Below are 19184 nucleotides of genomic sequence, written 5' to 3' on the forward strand. Positions count from 1 at the left end.
AACAAAATTCTAGATGAAACATGCGAATTGAAGTTAACAAAGATAACAAATTCGCTTAAAACAATTCGTAATACAAAAAGAATATGGGTACATAAAGCACATTTCACATGTGACTGAAATCAGATAAATACTTCCTAATACTAAATCCTACCATCTTAGAGACAGTCTGTATGAAATCGAAATTCACATTACACTTATACTTATGTCCATCTAACACATAACTATCAGAAAGGGACGATAACAACTGGAGCTCTACCAAACTGGATAACTGAACCAGCAGGTTATTGTTGAAACCGATGTTTTCATCCAGTATAGCGTAGAAAATCGCCAGCAGCCTATCCAGCGAGAAGGGCTTGGGGCCGAGTTGAGTATTAAGTTGCTCAGAAACTTTACTCTTCATCTTGATGTCCTTTTTAGTTTTAATTTTTTTACCATGAAACTTAACGAAAAACCTCTTATCGTCCTTAGCCGGGTTATAGCTGGCCAGGAAAGCTGCAATCAGAAGATATTTGGCGTAGAACGGGAGTTCCAAAGTTTTCGCGACATTCTCTTTGGAAAGAAGCAAACCTACAGATTGTTTTCCCGCCTCGGAAGGCGTCCTGTCGTCCGCTATACGGAGGTACAGAACTTCCAGCGAACTTCTCAAGGTTGGCGCAACCTTCCGAAACAACGCCATCGAATCGCTTATCGGAGTTTCTTTGTTCATTATCGGCTCGCAATACTTCAGAAAGTTGATTCGGGACATGTATCGGAGTTCGGATAGGTCCCGGCAGACCCTGTAAAAAACCGAAAGGAAAACGTTCACGTAGTTCCGATAAAACTCCCCGTCGAAATCCAGAAGTTCGTCGTAATTGTTCAAAACCATCTGTTTGGCGTGGTGTACGTCCCCGGCGAGGATATTCAGAAGTTCGTCTTTGTTATACTGCGGGAAGTATATCTTTATCGGCTCCTCTAATCCTTGCTTCCCGTAAAACTTCTGGAACGGCAGTTCCGTGATGAAAATGACCGAGATGGAGAGCTCGGACACTTCCCGGAATCGGAGGAATACTGGGAGTAGGTTGAATTCCATGGTTCTCAACTTTTCGGCGTTATCCAGAACTATGAAAGTTCCATTGAGGTCGTGGCCGTTGTGGATGTTCTGTAGATGCAGCACGAAATCCATCACGTTATCGCACTTGGCGTAGGGCTGTCCGACCGATGGATCGATCTTGTGATCGGATAGCTTGTTCAGGATGGATTCGAATAGGATTTTGGAAGTGTAGCATTCGGTCAGGTTCACGAATGCATGCTTGATATTGAGTTTCCTTAGCATCGTTTTCGTTATCGAGGACTTCCCTGTGCTAGGACCGCCGTAAATGAATATTGATGATCCGTGTCGCTCCTCGGGCTCGCCTATGAGATTATAGAGTTCTCGTATCTGCCTTTTTCGTTCAGGAAACGATCCATCTATCTCGTTCAGTTTCGATTCTATTCCAGCGGAATCTCCATACTCTTTGGAATCTGGAACAGAACGGACCATGTTCAAGAATGAAATGAATATTGGCGTGTTTTTTTCAATTATTGGCAGAATATTCCTATTTTCCCTGTAGAGGGTGGGCAAAATTCGTTGTCCACTGAGGGGACCGAGAACTATAAGAGCTAGAGAAAAAACGGATGACACATTTCCGGGCTCTGCTTCAGAGGTACAATGAATGGTGAAAACCGTAGCTTATAGCCTCCTACGAATCTTCGATTTTGAGTTATTATTATTATTACTGTTTATTATAAAGAGTTGAGGTTTGAACCTATAAACTCAAAAAGAAACAATGGAAGAAAAAAAATTATGAGGAAACTCGTAAAAAACAAAAACAAAAATTAAGAAAATCCATGAAACATCATCTACTGGAAGTCTCCAGTCGTGATTCCATGAACCTATTCATAGAGTTATTAGCAAAAAATGAGTGTTTGACTATTTCGAAAAGTTGTAATAACTATTTTGTCTTTGAAGTTACAGATCTTAAACTTGGACCTACAGGCACTCTTATACGTAGAATCAAGGACGATCTCGAAATATTTTTTCATTTCGAATCATTACGAGAACTTCTGTTTTTTTTTTAAATGGTATCTTGTTGAATTTGTTATTTTTGAATTGAAAAAAATCTTTTGTCACTAGATTCTATGTATATAGGTGCCTAAGAAGGTGCAAGTTTCATATCAGAAACTTTAAAGACAAAAAAGTTATGAGAACTTTTCGAAATCGTCAAAATCTAATTTTTTGCTCAACTCGAAAACGAAGAATCGTAGGAGACTACAGTTTTCACCATTCTTTATTTCTATGAGAAATGAGCCAACCGTTTTCATCTAGCTCTTAAAGTTCTCGAGATCCCCTCAGTGGACAACGAATTTTGCCCACCCTTTACAGCATGATCGATTATATTTCACTAATTTCATCGGTCTGGTCAGCAGTATTGCTTTCCGCACATGTTAGAAGTATAACGATTTTTCTTAACTTTTAATTTTGAATGTTTTGAGTTAGAATATGAGAATATTCCAGCTTTTTTTTGTTATGTAGATTCTGAGAACTGAATAGGATTCAGTAGATTAAAGTTTCACATCGAAATTGTAATACGCCATTGGTTATAAATGTGTAGTTTTGTCAATTTTTTTATTGTTGTATAAAACATGTAAACAAAATATTATAACCACGAAAATGTACTGAATACTGAATTCAATTAGGTATATCATATATAGGATAGTATTGGTTATTAATTAAAAAAAAAATTAAAGGTTAATATTCAGGAATATTTTCAATATATTGAAATAATTATATCAATTATGCTAACAGAAAAACGAATCATTTTTTCGATTTATTTAATTGATGAGCATGTCAACAAAAAACAACAAAACATGGATTTCAACGATTCTCTCATAATATTTATTTCAGTATTTATTTTATTATACACCCCCAATCAAACTCACCCTCCGCCATTTTATCGCAATAGTTACTACGATTAATTCACTTTTCAGAAAATATAAAAGAGAATTGAGAATATTAGAGGTAAAAATCGTTTTCAATCTTTTTTAGGTTATGTTATGGATACAGCTGGATTTTAGCGGTAAACAGCGAACGGTCTAGGCTGCGCGCTGCGCTCGCGTTGTGTAGTACCAGGCTATTTATAAACGTACTTCTGCAACGATGGTTGCCCATGTAATAAATTATACGGCTGACTTATACTTGGAGATGAGGATTTTATTTCAGGGAGCTGTCAGAAATTGTGGAGGAAATCTGTCCCCATAGAAAATAGTCCAACGAACTCGAATCAATTGATGTATGTGGCCAATTTACGTAACTGAATTGATTAAAAGGAAAAAATTATGTTTCCGTATAGGTATGTATAAATTTTCTCAATCTGCAAACTGCAAACTACCAAAGAAAACGAGCTGTACAATTTAGGAGTATCAATTTGTCCCGTAGAAAAAATTACACATCTGATACTTTTTGATATACCTATACACTTGAACAATAATATTTCATTTTATATTAATTATGATGCTTTGAATTCAGAAATATGTAGATCAGAAATTCTACAATTTTGTTGTCCTGGAGTTTCCGCTGTTTATATTTAGAATATTTTTTTTCTCTTCGTGAAAAAGTAGGTCATTTTCTGAAACTCTGCAGGAATAAGGTGGTAAAAATTATGAAAAAGGATTCTAAGCAATTGTTTTGATAAATAATATAGAGTATAGGTATAGACAAATTAAATTCTCTTCTAAAAATGGCGAATCAGCAGTTTTGTAAATTCTGAATCTACTAAAACGAGAACTGTTATGGTTTTTTCGATAGAATTGTCGTAAATAGGATGCATATGAGCTCCACTAAGAGCTGGAGCTGGAATAAAAGGTATACAATGAAAACCTCCGACCTCAAAAGCTGAAGAAATCAAGTTCAAAATGACGTGAAGAAAACAGAATTAATTCTATTTTGGAAGAGCATCTAGGCATTCACGATTTGTGGAGGTAATCTTAGAAATGTCATTATCGAAACTCAAGAAAAATTTTTCACTAGTAATGATTAAGCTCATAAAATTTCTGTACGAATTCCATGATATTTATCGGACTATTTGGCTCAGTCTCCTCCTACACTCCTCCTGGGTAATTTGAGTCGTGAAGTCAAGGAGAGCTTCCCAGGTTAATTAAGGGGGTAATTTGGTGTGTGTTGATAGCTGTATTAAACGCGCAGATAGCAGCCCTAATATGGAATAACGGTATTTATATCTAGTTGCGTTATCTCACTAGGGCCGATAGCTTTAGGGCCCCAAGGCCTGTTTGGATTTTACTGCTCTGTGGAATGAAACGAGGGATAGTGAAAGAGTGCAATATAGATTTCATTGGGGTATATAGTGAAGATACCAAGACCCCTGGATTAATGATTTTAGAAAATTGTTTCGTCCTATGTTTTATTTTATATATTCTTTTATTCCACATTGTAGTTGGTGAAACCTCAAATGAGGAATATAGCCCAACCTTAAATTCCCAAATTTAATGTTGTCAAAAAAAATACAGGGTGACTCACCCCAGACGCGGCGCTCATTTTGAGGGAGTAAATAAAGATATTTTGAAAATCATTTCTTGTGGTGTATGTAGGGTGTTCGAAAGCACAATTTGAAATTATTGACATATATACAGGGTGTTCGAAAACAAAGATATAGACCAAAGTTACACTTTTTGAATCTAACACCCTGTATTTTACCTCAAAAATGGAATGGCAAGCTCAAATTATGATGAGTTTTTTCAGATCACTTTTTATCTTAGAAGCACCCGTTACGAGATAATGGCGAAAAGTTTTTTTTTAATAGCAATTAATGAAGAAACTAATTACGCAAGCTATACAGACAGTATTTTTTCGAGTAAACAAGTTGGCTACTCCTACACATAAAAGAAAATCAACTCTGAAATATACAGAGTGATCATAATCAATACTCAAAATCAACTACAAATAATCGTCAAAAACTGCTGAGAAACTATCAGGTTTAGGTGTAGGGAAACCTTATGAAGATGGTTTTTACGTTTTTACGTTCAACGAGATATAGAAATACCGGAAGTGTCATTTGAAATAAGAAAGTTTTTGACGATTATTTGTAGTTGATGTTTGTGAATTAATTATGATCACTCTGTATACTCTGGAGTATACAGTATAGTATATACAGAGTATAGTACAGTATAGAGTATACAGAGTAGAAATTTTTTTATGTGTAGGAGTAGCCAACTTGTCTACTCGAGAAAAATAGTGTCTGTATAGCTTGCGTAATTAGTTTCTTCATTAATTGCTATTTAAAAAAACTCCCTATTTTTCGCCATTATCTCGTAAAGGGTGCTTCTAAGGTATAAAGTGATCTGAAGCATAATTTGAGCTTGCCATTCCATTTTTGAGGTCAAATATTGGGTGTTACTTTTAAAATAGTGTAACTTTGGTCTATATATCTTTGTTTTCGAACACAATAATTTTAAATTGTGCTTTCGAACACCCTACACACACCACAAGAAAAGATTTTCAAAATATCTTTAATTACTCCCTCAAAATGACCTCCTCGTCTGCGTTGGGCCACCCGGTATGATATGGGTCCTCAGAAGTGCACACATTCTTAGTGGACTTCTTGTATCTTGAAGAGTTTACAAGAAAGGGTTAAAGGTGAAAACGTTTCTGACTCTGCCTTTCAAATGCTGTGACATTTTCCGTCGATTATTAAAAAAAATTCAGTCTGAAATAATTCTGAATGAAAGTGAGCAGAAGATTTGGAAAATAACCCCTTTTTATTGCATTTTTGAATCATGAAGTTTCCTTGTAGCACCCTGTAGGTATAATAATTTTCTACTTATACTATTTTTATTGTTCGAACTTTGTATTGTATTGTAGTTGGTTCTATCTGCGATCCACAGGCTAGCTTGGAAATTCCGTCTAAAAGTATTCAGCCCGAGTAGATTGCACACTCATTTCCACATGAGAGATTACCATTAATTTTAAAGCTCATTGTTTTCCCAGGAGCACCTTTAGTTCAGCAGGCTCTGAGAATAACTGCAGTAAAGCGAAGAGGCAAAATTCAAATTTCGCATCGGAAAGTTAATAGATGATAATACCTGGCTTTTTCATCCTTGTTTGTACTGCTGAAAGGGTGAGATTGGCGGTTTTACCGTTCCTAACAGCGTAATGAATTCTGTAATTGATGTTCGAAGTTGATGCTGATAGCTGACTGCGCAAAATTGGACCAATTTTCATTTTATGTAGTCGTTTAATTTTCCGACGAAAACTATATCTATGCTAATAAATGAAATAGAAGTGTCTATCTGTAATTTTTGGCAGTATGTATTTCATGTTTACCATTTTTATTGAAACAATAAAAATTTTTGATTGTGAATCGATTTGCCTGAGTTCAGGATCTTTGAATAATTGAATTGATGTGGCTAATAGCGATGCTTGATTAAAATACATAATCGCATGATAACATGAATTTCACTAGGATGTAAATGAACCCTGGTGAATTCAGTTTTAAGTTCAGAAGGTTGAGTAGTTTGAATAATCTACAATCAACTGTTGAAAGAACGGAGTGAACCGTTCAAGAAATACAAAATATGTATAATTTATCCTAATTAATTATAGCGCTTTCAAAATAGCTCTCTTTGAAAAAATATATACTTACGCCAAGGAAAAATGCAATCATCAAGAAAATCCTAATTTTCTCTCAAAAATGTACTCTGGAATTTTATCTGGACTTTTTTTTTTAGACGCCAAACCACTCTTACACTCACGCAGTCTTATACATTTCTCCATTTCTATATGTTTTTTTCATCAATATTAATTGAATATTCTAATCGTCTATCACTAGGAATATAGTTCTCTCAGCTAAATTGCATCAAAAGTTCGTTCTCCTATGATCGCCAGCGCAGCTACTGGATAAAATATGAACTACCTTGGCAAAATATTGTAAAGGACAAATAATCTATGGTCTGCGATAGTTATCCTTCTCTCTACTCTCTATAATATACTGGATGGGTCTTTGATTCGTACAAATATTTTAACAGTATAGGTAGATTCTTTGGATCAGAAGAAACACTTTCTTTCTTTACCATTTTTTCCGAATCGGCTCGGTTTAAAAGATACAGGCTGTTGAAAAACCATAAAAAATATTATTTTCAGTGCTATCACACAAACGGATTTATCGAATGAATGAATTTCCAAATATAGTTTTTCATTCGTTTGATAAATCTTTTTCAAACACAAGATTTCACCCACGTCTTCCAGTTTTCTCGTTATGACCATTATGTAACATAAAAATACCAAGAATTCAAAGAACCCAACTCTTGAAACTAAGTTGGACGCTGCCTAATGAATATTTCAACGTTTTGTAAAATAAAAGTATCCTCCATATTTTCTCGTATACGAGGATATATTGAAAAATTCTTTATTCTTTATTAGCCTACTATAGAACCTAACAAAATTTCAATGTCAAAATATTTTATTACTCAACATATTCTCCTCGTAATTGGATACATTTATTACAACGAACCTGGAACGTCACTAGACCTTTCAAAAAAAATGTTTCTTCTTGCTCTGCAAACCAGACCTCCACAGCTTTTATTACCTTCTCGTTGGAAGAAAATTTACGACCTTTTAAACTTTTTTTCAGTTGAGGAAAGAGATGATAGACGGATGCATCCAAATCTGGTGAAAAGGGGGTTGTGCTAGTAATTCAAACCCTAAATCACGAATTTTTTGCATGGCAACATGAGATTTGTGTACAGGGGTGTTGAACTGCAAAAACAAAACACTTTAGGATAGCTTTCTTTGTTCTTCTCTTTGATTTTTTTACCGTAGAGTGGTCAGTAATGTCGAATAGTCTCCGGTTATTGTTCTACGCTTATCCAAAAAATCAATCATGATTACTCCATGGCAATCCCAAAAAACTGGAGCAAGAACTTTTCCAACAGATTTTTGGACACGAAATTTCTTAGGTCTTGGAGAACCAGAGTGTCGCCATTTCATCTATTGTTGCTTTGTTTCTGGATCGTAAATATGTACCCAAGTCTCATCCATAATAGTTTAGAAGTCTACATCGTTTTCAAAGCGAGCACAGATTGAACGCGATGCTTCTATCCTTTTGGTCAACATACAAACATTTGGGGATGCATTTTGTAGCAAATTTGCTCATGTCCAAATTGACGTGAAATATATGATGCACGCGTTCGTATGAAATATTAAGTGCTTCAGTTATTCGTTTTAGGCCAATTCGACGGTCTGATAAAATCATGTCATGAACTGCATCGATATTTTCGGGGACTGACACACAAACTGGCCTTCCTGATCGGTCATCATCTACAATGGAAAATTAACCTATTTTACTTGCAGTCCAATTTTTCACGGTCGCATACGTAGGATCAATATCACCGAGGGTATTAAGCATATCTTCGTAAATCTTCTTACGTCTCTATACTCCAATTTTTCCATTTTCACTATGTCGCTGGACAACTTCCTTCTTTTAATTTATTGCGTAACTCTGGTTCACTTGTGAAATTCGACAAATTGGGTACTTTGGCTGAATACAATTCTGTTTGATAGATCCACAGATTTGCAGTGTCACAGATTCAGTTAGTTATTCTAAAGGTGATTTTGTTTTTTCAGGCGACCCACAGCTCATTAGGAAAACTCAAAAAGGCTATATCCTTTTATCAGGGACGAATCGGGAAAATTGGAATAAAAAAAATAGTTTCCTTTGACCTCAAGAATCTACTATAGAAATATTTGTATGAGTCAAAGACAACTCTGCATAGTATTTATGTTCTTACAATCGCCTTCCAACAAATGCAATTTTCGTTCTTAGAAAATGGATGTCGAATGGTTTATTTCGTCTTGTATCAATTTTTTAGTTGATCCAATACCCTTATCATTGGAGATATGCCAAACTGGAACGACAAATATTTGCACATCCCTAATTACGATTAGCTCAGCTACAATTCCACCGATCATTATCTATATCAGAACAAAACGAACAGGTGGAGATCAGCACACAGCATCCATCTACCTATTGACCCATTTCCAGCGATTCCCCGACCTATTCATTCCTATCTGAAAGGAACAGGCTGTACACTCCGAGGAGCGAGGAGCAAATCTATCTCCGCACAAAATGCCTGTCCGTTTGTTCGCCATGCCTGGGATCCCAGCGATATCCAAACTACAATTACTCCTCTCCGGTCCACAGGCATTCATCCCGCGTCCCTTGTCCCCAAAACTCCCGGCGACCCCAAGCCAGCCGCAGAATCCGCATTCATTTCGTCTTAATGACATAATTTCTCTATGAAACACGCTAAAACGATGTTGCCGCCGGCGCGATTTCTGATCAGACATTTGCAAGGCAGATGAGGGTGTTTTAGGATTTCGTGTAAGGAAGTCCGCAGTTTGAGAAACTTGGGTAGTTCCGTGCCGTGTTCGACGAGTATTGTTGGGAATTGATTGGTATACCTTGGATTTCTGTTCGAAGTTCTAATCGTTGTGCTCAAAGTTCATGGGGGCACTTTCAGACCCACCAGTTATCCTCATTATCATTACTTCGAATGAAGGCAGCCAGAATTTTACAGGATGAATCTTTGACTCGTACAAATATTTTAACAGTAAATAATTGAGGTCGAAAGAAACACTTTTATATAATAGTAGTGTATCCATAAATTTGGACGCACAAAAAGGAGTTTTGATGTTAGATTTAAAGAACACCACAGGTGCATTAGACAGAATAACACAGAGTCATTGTTTGCTAAACATATCTTGGAGACAGGACATCCGGTAGATCTCGAAGAAGGTTACAACATATTACATAGGGAGAGAAGGGTTGGAGTCCTTGATAATTTGGAATACCTTGAGATAATTAAGCATTGTAGATCCTGCCCAGATAAGATACTTAATGCCCAAGCCCAACTCTCAATTGAGGCACCGAATTTGTGCACTACTTTAGTGGATGTGAGCGGAGCGGAGACCGACAGAGGGCGCTTCCAGTTTGATAGTTGTGTGAGGTAGACATAATGTTGGTCTAGAAAAAAGAAAAATAATCATAGAGCGGGACCGAATGTCAAGTGTCATTGTCCGATGTCAATATTTTTTTGTACCAGCGTTGAATTCTCTTTTCTGGGAGAACACATTTTTGGAGACCTTTTGGTTAGAGACTTTTTTGAGAAAAATTGTTTCTTTGACGAAATATTGTACTGTAGGTTAAGAAGCTGATGTTTTGATTGTTGTGCATGTCTGATATTTGTCTATTCTTTTCAGTGTTGTGTCTGATGATGTCGTTTCCTGACGAAACCAGTTACACAAGAAGTGGAGAGTTTTTATGGGATCGAAAATATAGACTTTTGTTCCTTCTTGTTTATTTATTCAAACACTTTTATCTTGCACCATTCTTTCCGAATCTTCTCTGTTTAAAAGACACAGGCTGTTGAAAAACCATAAAAAAAATGTTATTTTTAGTTCTATCTCACAAAAGGTTTTATCGAATGAAATGTATTTCGTATTGTTTTTCATTTATTTGTTTAATCTTTTTCGAACAGAAGGTATCACCCACGTCTTCCAGTTTTCTCATTATGACCATTACGTACCATAAAAATACCAAAAATCCAAAGAACCCAACTCGCGCTATCTAATGAATATTTTAACGTTTTGCAAAATAAAAGTATTCTTCGTATTCTCTCGTATAATGCGCCGTTTTCGAGTAATTTAAAAGGATCAGTGAAAAATTGGGCACTTTGGCTGAATACAACTCTGTTTAAAAGACCCACAGATGTTTATAGGTAAAAAGTGTTTCTTTTGGCCACAAAAATCTACTGTTAAAATATTTGTACAAGTCAAAGACTCACACTGCATGAAATAAGTAAATCCCAATTAATTTCAGTGCATAACACCCGTCGATAGAAATACCAACAAATGTAGACGCACAGTTTCAGCCAGAAAAAGAAAAATTGAACTTATCATATTTTAAAAACGGTGACCTATTTTTATCTGAAAAATATTTTAAATATGCTCAATGACCCAGACTACTGATTAGGATATATACAATGCTTCAGAATTTAAAAAAAAATATAAAATTTACCCAAGTCAACCACCGCTTTGGGAAGCTCGGGACACAAGTTAAAATCCATTGATTTCTCGACTCTCAAATGAAATAGGTGACTTGGGACGGTGTAGAGTTTCGCAAAATTAGAATTTGTTATTATATAATTGAAGTTCGGTAAGGAAATTAGATGAGAAACCTCTATTACAGCGAAGAAAATATATTGCAACTCAAATGTAAAAAAAACTAAACGAAATAAGTGAACTTTGATTGCCTTCATTTTTTGGTGATTTCTTTGTGGAAATAACAATGCGAAAAATCGACATATTTTCTGCTGCCAATGCGCCCCTTGTATCTATTCGGCATCGTCCCAAGTCACCCTATGAAACAACAAAATAAATGAATGAGATCAGTATTGCCGTTTGACTTGTTAACAACCTTGTTTCATGACATATCTAATATCCCAATATTCCACTTGTCCAGAAAAAATTTACATATGCAAATAGTAAAACACATGTACTGGGCACTAGAAAGTTTAAGTGCCATAAAAAACGCGCCTTTACTCTCCTGAATTCGTTAATTTTTCCCGTCAATTCAAACGCACTGGTCACAACAAACTCAACAGGAATTAATTGTTAAACTAACCGAAGAGGAGCTACACAATCTTCTAAATTTATTCCTTCATGGAATAAATAACAACAAAGAAATCTGCAAGAGATGTAGTTGTGCCAAGTTACAGGACTGTCCCAAGTCACCCGAATCTACCAGTACCTTATATGAACTACCTTATATGAACCTTATATGAAACTATAGGACACACAGGAGAAATTGTCGAAAAAAAAAGATTCTGTATGAATGTATGAAAAGCTTCAATAATTATCACTCTAGTGAGTGATTTGTATATACAGAGTTGCCTTCTTTTAAAAGGAACACCCTATTTTCCATTCGTACATTTGTATTTGGGCGAAGTTTAAAAAGGCCAAGTCAAATAATTTTAACTTAATTGGTTTAAGATAAGATTGTCTGTTTCGAGATTATCGATGATAAGAAAATTTTGTTCCTTACATTAGAAATACTGTAGCAAGTTACCTTTATAGTTATCAAATGACAGTTTGAGCCAATAAATTTTATGAATGACTAATTTTGAGCATGTTATAACTATTTTAGTGTTTTAGAAGCTCAAAGCAGTGTTGTCACATTTTAAAAATTTGATGGTTTTTTTTTCAAATGGTCATTGTCATTATACTTTGGAGTGGCGGTTCCAGGAGTGATTTTTGAGGGAGGGGGAAATTTTATATTTGAAATTCTGTAAGGTGTTTTTTGATATAAAATATTCCTCTCCAGTTCTGAAAGAGCAACTCCTCTAGTAATAAATTTCGAAATTTCATCGAGCTCGGTGCAGCCGTTCGGTCTTGACGAATTTTCAACTAACCGAATCTTTTTGAAATTTTTTCGAAGGACAACTTTTGACACGAGTATATCTCAGAAAAATCATAATATTTTTTTTCACAAAACTCGTTACTTTCAGAAGGAATTTACAGTCGACCTTATTTGTGAAATTTAAATCAAACTATCGAAAATTATAATAATATGAATAGGAAAAAAGTCCCTTGCAAAACAAATTTTAGGGGTGGCTTTTCCCTCCCATCGAATATTATTCCTGTCAGTGTTCAGGTTTTGAAGTTTGAATTTGCTTTTTAGGTGCCATCAGCTATATCCAAGCACGGGCTGCCCAAAAAAATGTATATGAAAGACCTACTATTTTTTGACAACGAAGGAGTAAGGTCTTAGATGATATTCCTCCCAATGCAATTGAAAAACAAGTTATGTACCTATGATTATTAATTTTTTTCTTCAGTCATCATCAAGTCTTGGAATAAGTTTGGATGAAGGCTTTATTATTCACTTCCTTTTCTCGTTTTCTGCTCTGTTTCTTTGTTTCAGATATTATTTCGAAATGGAAGGAGGATGAAGAAATTTTTATGTCAATAGAAAGGAAGCCCTTCAGTATTAAAAGCTTATTCTGTAAACAAATTTGTCATCACTACACTACTCACGGGGAGACAGGGTTTTTTTACTGAGGTTTTTCCCTAGGCTCTTGTATCATACTCCGAATTGTATGGTACCCCGTTACACTAACCTTTGCTAAAACTCATACATCTGCTATATTGTTTGATAACTAAAAATGTATTGCTGACATTCAAAAGAATATATATATATATATATAAATAGGTCTTAGATCCCAGGTAATCTACGTAATAACTTATTCTGAATATTTCGAGTAGTTAGCTCTTTTCTTTCGGTCAATTGAAGCGATAGAAATGACAAATCAATGTTTCATATTCGACCTCAACTTTGGACAGTCTCTCGACAAAACGTTAATTCAATCCAATCAATCAATTCCACACAGCAACCCACAGCGTAGCTACCCTCACCCAAAGTTTATCATTCCAACAGAAATTGTTTATGCTCGGAAGTTAACCCATCGATCATTTCCCTCTAATTAAATGTGTCGTGGTACGACAGCCCCTTAGCCAGTACCCAAATTAGTGGCTGAGATTGTTGGGGGCATAATGGGAATTGTACATGCAAAAACTAGCTCATAGAACGAGAATTTCCTCGTATCCTTCTTGTTGCGCTTTCCGTTGAGAGAAAGCGAAGATAATGGCAGAATAATGAAAAAGAAGCTTCGTGAAAATGCTTGGATGGCTTGTTAATTTGAGGTCAGTAATTGAATTAACAGCTTTTAATTGAAAATGCGAGAGTACATTTCTCCTGAAGAAATAATTACCATTTTCATTCTCATAAACTCAGAGAAGAATCAAGCTAAAATTTTTCCACGAATGGTGAATGGATAATAATAAAAATTTCTTCTTTGGCGTAACGTATTTGAAGCTCATAATATATTTCATATATCAGAAAATTTGAACCTATATCCAAAATAAGTGCATTCAAGAGTCAGAATTCTAATTTTCCAACCGTTCATTTCACTTGTGAAATGTTGTTCGAATTGTTGAAATCACTCTGCAATTCAAAATAAATATGCAGAGGCCTTTGCATAGACGTTTTTTTTTACTTTTAATTTGAATTCAATTAGTCACATCCTATTTAAAATCAGAAAAAATATCATTTTTCGGCGATAATTTACCATTAGTTAATTGCAGTAAAACTCTTTATAATTCTTGGAAAATTCCTATAAATCATGCCATTTTCTGATTTTTGATCAAAAACTTTTGTTAATTTCTCTTCTGTGCATAAAAAATGAGAAAACACAATAATATATTCGGGCTATATAATGAATAATGATGTGTGAAGGAAAAATGAATTCAAAGAGATTAAAATGAGTCCTACCTACCCCATAAACAAATGAGTACCTACCCATGTGAAGACTTGGGCTGATCTGGTGAGCAAATGTGACCCATCCAATGGTTCCAATCCATATGAGTTGATAGTTCTTTGGCTTTATGGCATTCATCAAGTCTCCAGCATATGATTAGTCGGGGTATAAAAATAAGATTCCCTAAATTAGGCAAATTCGGAAATAAACGACTTCAAAGATTAATGAATGAAATTAATTCTATTTATATATTAGTGCTCACCTAAAGAACAATATTTCGAAAATAATCAGGAATGAAGGGTAGAGAAAAACTTCTGCAGTACTACTACTGATCTCTGCAGAGTACCTTGATTGGAGCGAACTCTGGGTATTGGAGCTATTTCATAAACAAAATGATGATATTGTACTGTACTAGTGTACAGCACTCCAAGCGCCTAACTGGGCGCATCGGCAGGATGAATAGATAATGGAACAACAATTCCGGAGGAATTGTCGCTCCAATAATGTGGGTTAGTCATAAAATAACATAGGAAGTTCCAGAGAATTCGAAATATCCAAGTGCTTCTTCAGTTTCTCTGCAGAAGTTCAGTCTTTGCGTGACAGGTGGCGTATCGTGATGAGAATATCTCAAAACAGCGCTCCCAGATCATGCTCGGTTCGGAAGATTCAGTGCTATACTGTACTGACGAGGGAAAATTATCCCGAAAAAAAATATTCATAGACTATGATACATAGAAAGAATGTAGAAAATTCAACGCAAAAATATTTCCAATCTGCAATTTTTTTCAAATTCAGAGATGTTTAATTCAATAATTTTCATTTGAAAAAACTTTTCAGAAGAGCAAATATTTTTTTCAGATTGTCAGTTGATACTACGTAAAATAGTGCCCGGAAAACCATACTTGAAAAAAGAGGTATGAAAACTTTTCGAAATCATCAAAATCTCAATTTTTGCTTATGATCCTAGGAGGCAATTGTTTTCATCATTCTTTATTTCTGTGGAAAAGAGCTCGGAAATGTGCCATCTGTTTTGATCTAAAGAGCTCATCTAGTTTACGGATCCACTCAAAACCCTGTACATATTATGTTAACGTTATGTTAACAAATGACTTTTCAGAATAGAATGCTTTTCGGAATACAGTAATGACATTGATCAGAAGAATTTTCTCTGAACAAAAAATTCCACCCACATCTCCCAGTTGCTTCATTTTGATCATTACATAGCATGAAAAAAAAAACAGAAATTCAAAGAACTTATGAACATTTGACCATTTTGGAAAATAAAAGTATTCTTCGTATATCGAAATAAGCAATAATATTCAATTTATAACGCATATGTAGATATTTTTAACAGCTCTACAACTTTAATATGAGCTAGTTTTTGATAACCCCTGTATATTCTGTAATAATCAACTTGAATTCCGCAACTTAAAATTTCATTGAATGGGCCATAACTTTTTCCACAGCCGCCTGATAGGTCAATAACTTTTGAAGCTTTGGTGGTGTATTAGGTGTAATGCAGTTTTAAGTAATTTTTGGCGCTATTATTTGGATTGTTGGAAAATGCCTCGAAGAATATAATAGCGTTATTCAAATTTTTAAATTTAATTGATCATAAAACTCAAATTTTTATACCTCCAAAATAGATTTCCACTTAGGAATCGATGAGTCTTATTGTTTTATCTTTGTATTTATTAAGAGACAATAAAGAAATTCAAGGTACACTGCAGAAAATAAAGGCATATATGGAATTATTTTTGAAATTTACGAGAATGAAAAAATATATGAAAAAAAGGATGTGAATAAAATTCCGAGTACACTGAATGTTTAAGTGATAACTTATCAGTTTTTTTTGTGAGCAGTTCAATATGAAGTAGATTCCGAGATGCCTTATTGAAAGAATTTAGAAATGGAACAAAATAGCAATTCAAAAATGAATCGTAATAACTTAACGCAATTGTTAGTGTGCTGGAAAAATGAGTCCTGCATACCTTTAAAAAAGGGTTTCCTTGATAAATCCTTGGCTGATCTGCTGTAGGTCGTTGACATCGCCCAAACTATTGGTAGAAGCAACACACAATCACGCACCCAGTAGACGAGATTTTGTTATGTGAGAAAATATAGAGAAATAAAAAAATATTTCGAAAATAAAATACATTCGAATCGATCGATCGAAGGACAGCATATGAATGAATCCAGTCCTGTTGAGTGTATTGTTTCTTACGAACATTCATCAAGTAACCAACATATGTTCACATATGGCATGAAAATTCGCTTTATCCCTAAATGAGGCGAATTCGAAACGGAATAAATTCAAAAACGAATAAATGAAATGAAATTCGTGAGTTGCAGGAAAAAACGGTATATTTTAAACGGTGTTTATTTTCATAAAATAAAGATTCGGAACAAAATTATGCATAAAATAATACAATTATCAACCAAAATCATACCTTTATACAATATATTCATATAAACATTATTGAGCTGTGATCACTGCACATTTTTTATTGCACCTAAAACTAATTATATACATATAATAAAAATATGAATATTCAAGACAGCTACCTATATAAATCTACAAAAATTATATCACAAAAAGAAATAAAGTTACTGTACGATTATGTGTTTATTCTTGGTTGTTACGAGTTTTGGTTAGTAAGGGGAAATGACGAAAATAAAAAGTATTGGTTATTGAGAAACAAAAAAAGGTTTGTGAATAAAAAAATCCAATTACTGACATACAGGCTGTCCCAAAACTAGTGAATCAAACGGCACACCACGATAGAGTAGACCAAAAATTTATCGAAGGACACCAACATTAGTTCAACGAAAATGTTCCGTTTCCAAAATAATCAGAATTTTATTAAAATACCTAGTTGCCGATTTTCGAACAATTTTTCTTAATCACAGGGCCAGTTTGTGAAAAAGGATATCGATTTTAAATTATATTGAACTAAGATTATTGTTTTATCTCCCCTAATTGAAATTATTTTAAGTAGTTAATCGATAACCTAAGTAAATATAAATTAAAACAATTGTTTTTTCTACATGATTTTTATTACTCAGAATAAACCCCCTCTCTAGGGGTGATAATATAGGAGAAAAACGCTATCCTTAATCACAAATTGGCCTTGTGATTGAAAAAATAGTTCGAAAATCCGCAACTGTAGGTTAGGTTTGTTCAGAAACGGTACATTTTTGCTCAACTAATGTTGGTGTCATTGAGCTACTCTATCGTGGTGTGACGTTTGATTCACTAGTTTTGGGACACCCTGTATAAGGCAGACAGGCTATTTTAAGTTCTTCAAAAAATGATGAAACGCCTTAATACGTGTCAGATATGAAATTGCTTTAAATTTTAATTCTGGCTGAAATATGATGAGTGGCATTTACTGATATAGCACTGCTAACGTTGTTTTATATCCTCAACTATTGTTCAGCATTTACCAAGCCTCAGGAGTCGTCTTCTTGAAAGAAACCCAAATTCCAATCCTTCACGCATTTTCTTCAGTCCCACAAATTCCCAAAATCCTGTTTGAAAAACACGACAACGTTTTTCATCCTACCAGACTAGTTAATTGGTTATTAAAGACGGTACAGTTAATCCTCTTAAAAACTCTAATGAAATGTTACACAACTATCCATCGCCTATATACAAAATCACAGATAACAAAGATGATTCGCAGGAATCGAAGCCGCTGGTGCACGTGTCCATTTCTCGGTTTAATCGTCTAAAAATGACGCCCCAGAGCGTGAAGCATCTTATTTTGACTCTCGATCCGTTTAGACGATTCATCGTCCATGATTGCCGTTCTTTCGGCCCACAATGGTCCAATGGTCGCAGTTTGTTGATGACCCTTTGTCGAACTTGTCCCGAGAAACTTGAAAGTCGTGCGGTTCCGTTCCAAAGGTTTTTGGGATCATCTGGGGCAGAACCGGGTCTCTGGAAACAGGAAACAATGCAGGGAGAGAAACCTGGAACAAAAGAAGAAGTTCGTTAGCTTTAAATCTGCGTTCTATTCAATAATGTTGTGCTACTTTGAAGCTCTCATTATATGTTTGCGGGCGACTTCCGCATAAGGGGATCAAACTGTTAACAAAAACAGATGCTGAGTGCATGAAAATTTGGCATACTCATCAAGAATTCAGAAAATTAATTATCCGGATACGAATACAATGTATGTATGATCATTCAATTTGAATAGGGGAGACCGGGGTTCAAAGTGGCGGGGGTGAGTTGTTCGAATGGGAATTAGGAATAATTTTCGTAAGAAATGAGATAGAAATAATACAAATTGTACAATAGAAGGCAATATCGTAGGATGTAGCGCTGTCTCGAAAGTGATTCCAGAGTGGTTTGCGTCCGAATTGCACTTCTACCAACGAAATCCAGATTTTGGTAATCAACATAATTCGATTCTATGAGAATGGACAAGAAAATTAACCGATATTCAATATTTAACCAACCGTTTTTGTTGTATCTACATGCATATTAGAAAATGAATGAATGAGAAAATTTCAAACTACAGAGTGAGTCTTTGATATGTACAAGGTGGGCTAAATTCGTTGTCTACTGGGGGGATCTCGAGAACTGTAAGCTCTTTTTCAGAGAAACAAAGCATGGTGAAAACCGTAGCCTTCTACGATTCTTCGTTTTTGAGTTATTAGCAAAAAATGAGATTTTGACGATTTCGAAAAGTTCTCCTGACTTTTTTGCCCTTGAAGTTACAGATCTGAAACTTGAACCTTCTACAGGCACTTTTTTACGTAGGATTCACTGA

General features: G+C 34.9%; 2 protein-coding genes across 3 annotated transcripts in view; both read right to left on the reverse strand.

Annotated features, from left to right (window-relative positions):
- On the reverse strand, positions 1–14824 carry LOC123313849 (origin recognition complex subunit 5). 2 transcript variants are annotated; one of them, XM_044898921.1, is made up of 2 exons: positions 14445–14824; positions 1–1500 (listed from the first exon to the last, which is right to left on the reverse strand). In XM_044898921.1, exons 1-2 carry the CDS (start codon positions 14539–14541, stop codon positions 104–106), a joined length of 1494 nt encoding a protein of 497 aa, XP_044754856.1. In that variant the 5' UTR covers positions 14542–14824; the 3' UTR covers positions 1–103. The 2 variants fall into 2 exon arrangements, with proteins under 2 accessions (XP_044754856.1, XP_044754857.1); XM_044898922.1 differs by lacking the exon at positions 14445–14824 and adding an exon at positions 2959–3110.
- Positions 14825–17594: 2770 nt separating this feature from the next.
- Positions 17595–19184, reverse strand: part of LOC123314170 (fringe glycosyltransferase) — a 127555-nt gene continuing 125965 nt past the window's right edge. The window contains exon 10 of the mRNA XM_044899291.1: positions 17595–18378. Within this exon, the coding sequence (XP_044755226.1) occupies positions 18324–18378 (55 nt within the window). The 3' untranslated portion in view covers positions 17595–18323. The remainder of the gene's footprint in view (positions 18379–19184) is intronic.

This window comes from Coccinella septempunctata, chromosome 5 (genome assembly GCF_907165205.1).
Source record: "Coccinella septempunctata chromosome 5, icCocSept1.1, whole genome shotgun sequence".
NCBI lineage: Eukaryota > Metazoa > Arthropoda > Insecta > Coleoptera > Coccinellidae > Coccinella > Coccinella septempunctata.

What these genes read in the sequence shown, in the direction of transcription:
- LOC123313849 (XM_044898921.1), bottom strand. Translation starts at nt 14,541, where the DNA reads ATGAATGCCATAAAGCCAAAGAACTATCAACTCATATGGATTGGAACC. An exon ending in CAGCCCAAGTCTTCACATGG is followed by an intron (nt 1,501 to 14,444) that starts GTAGGTACTCAT and finishes GTTCTGTTCCAG; the next exon opens with ATTCCAAAGAGTATGGAGAT.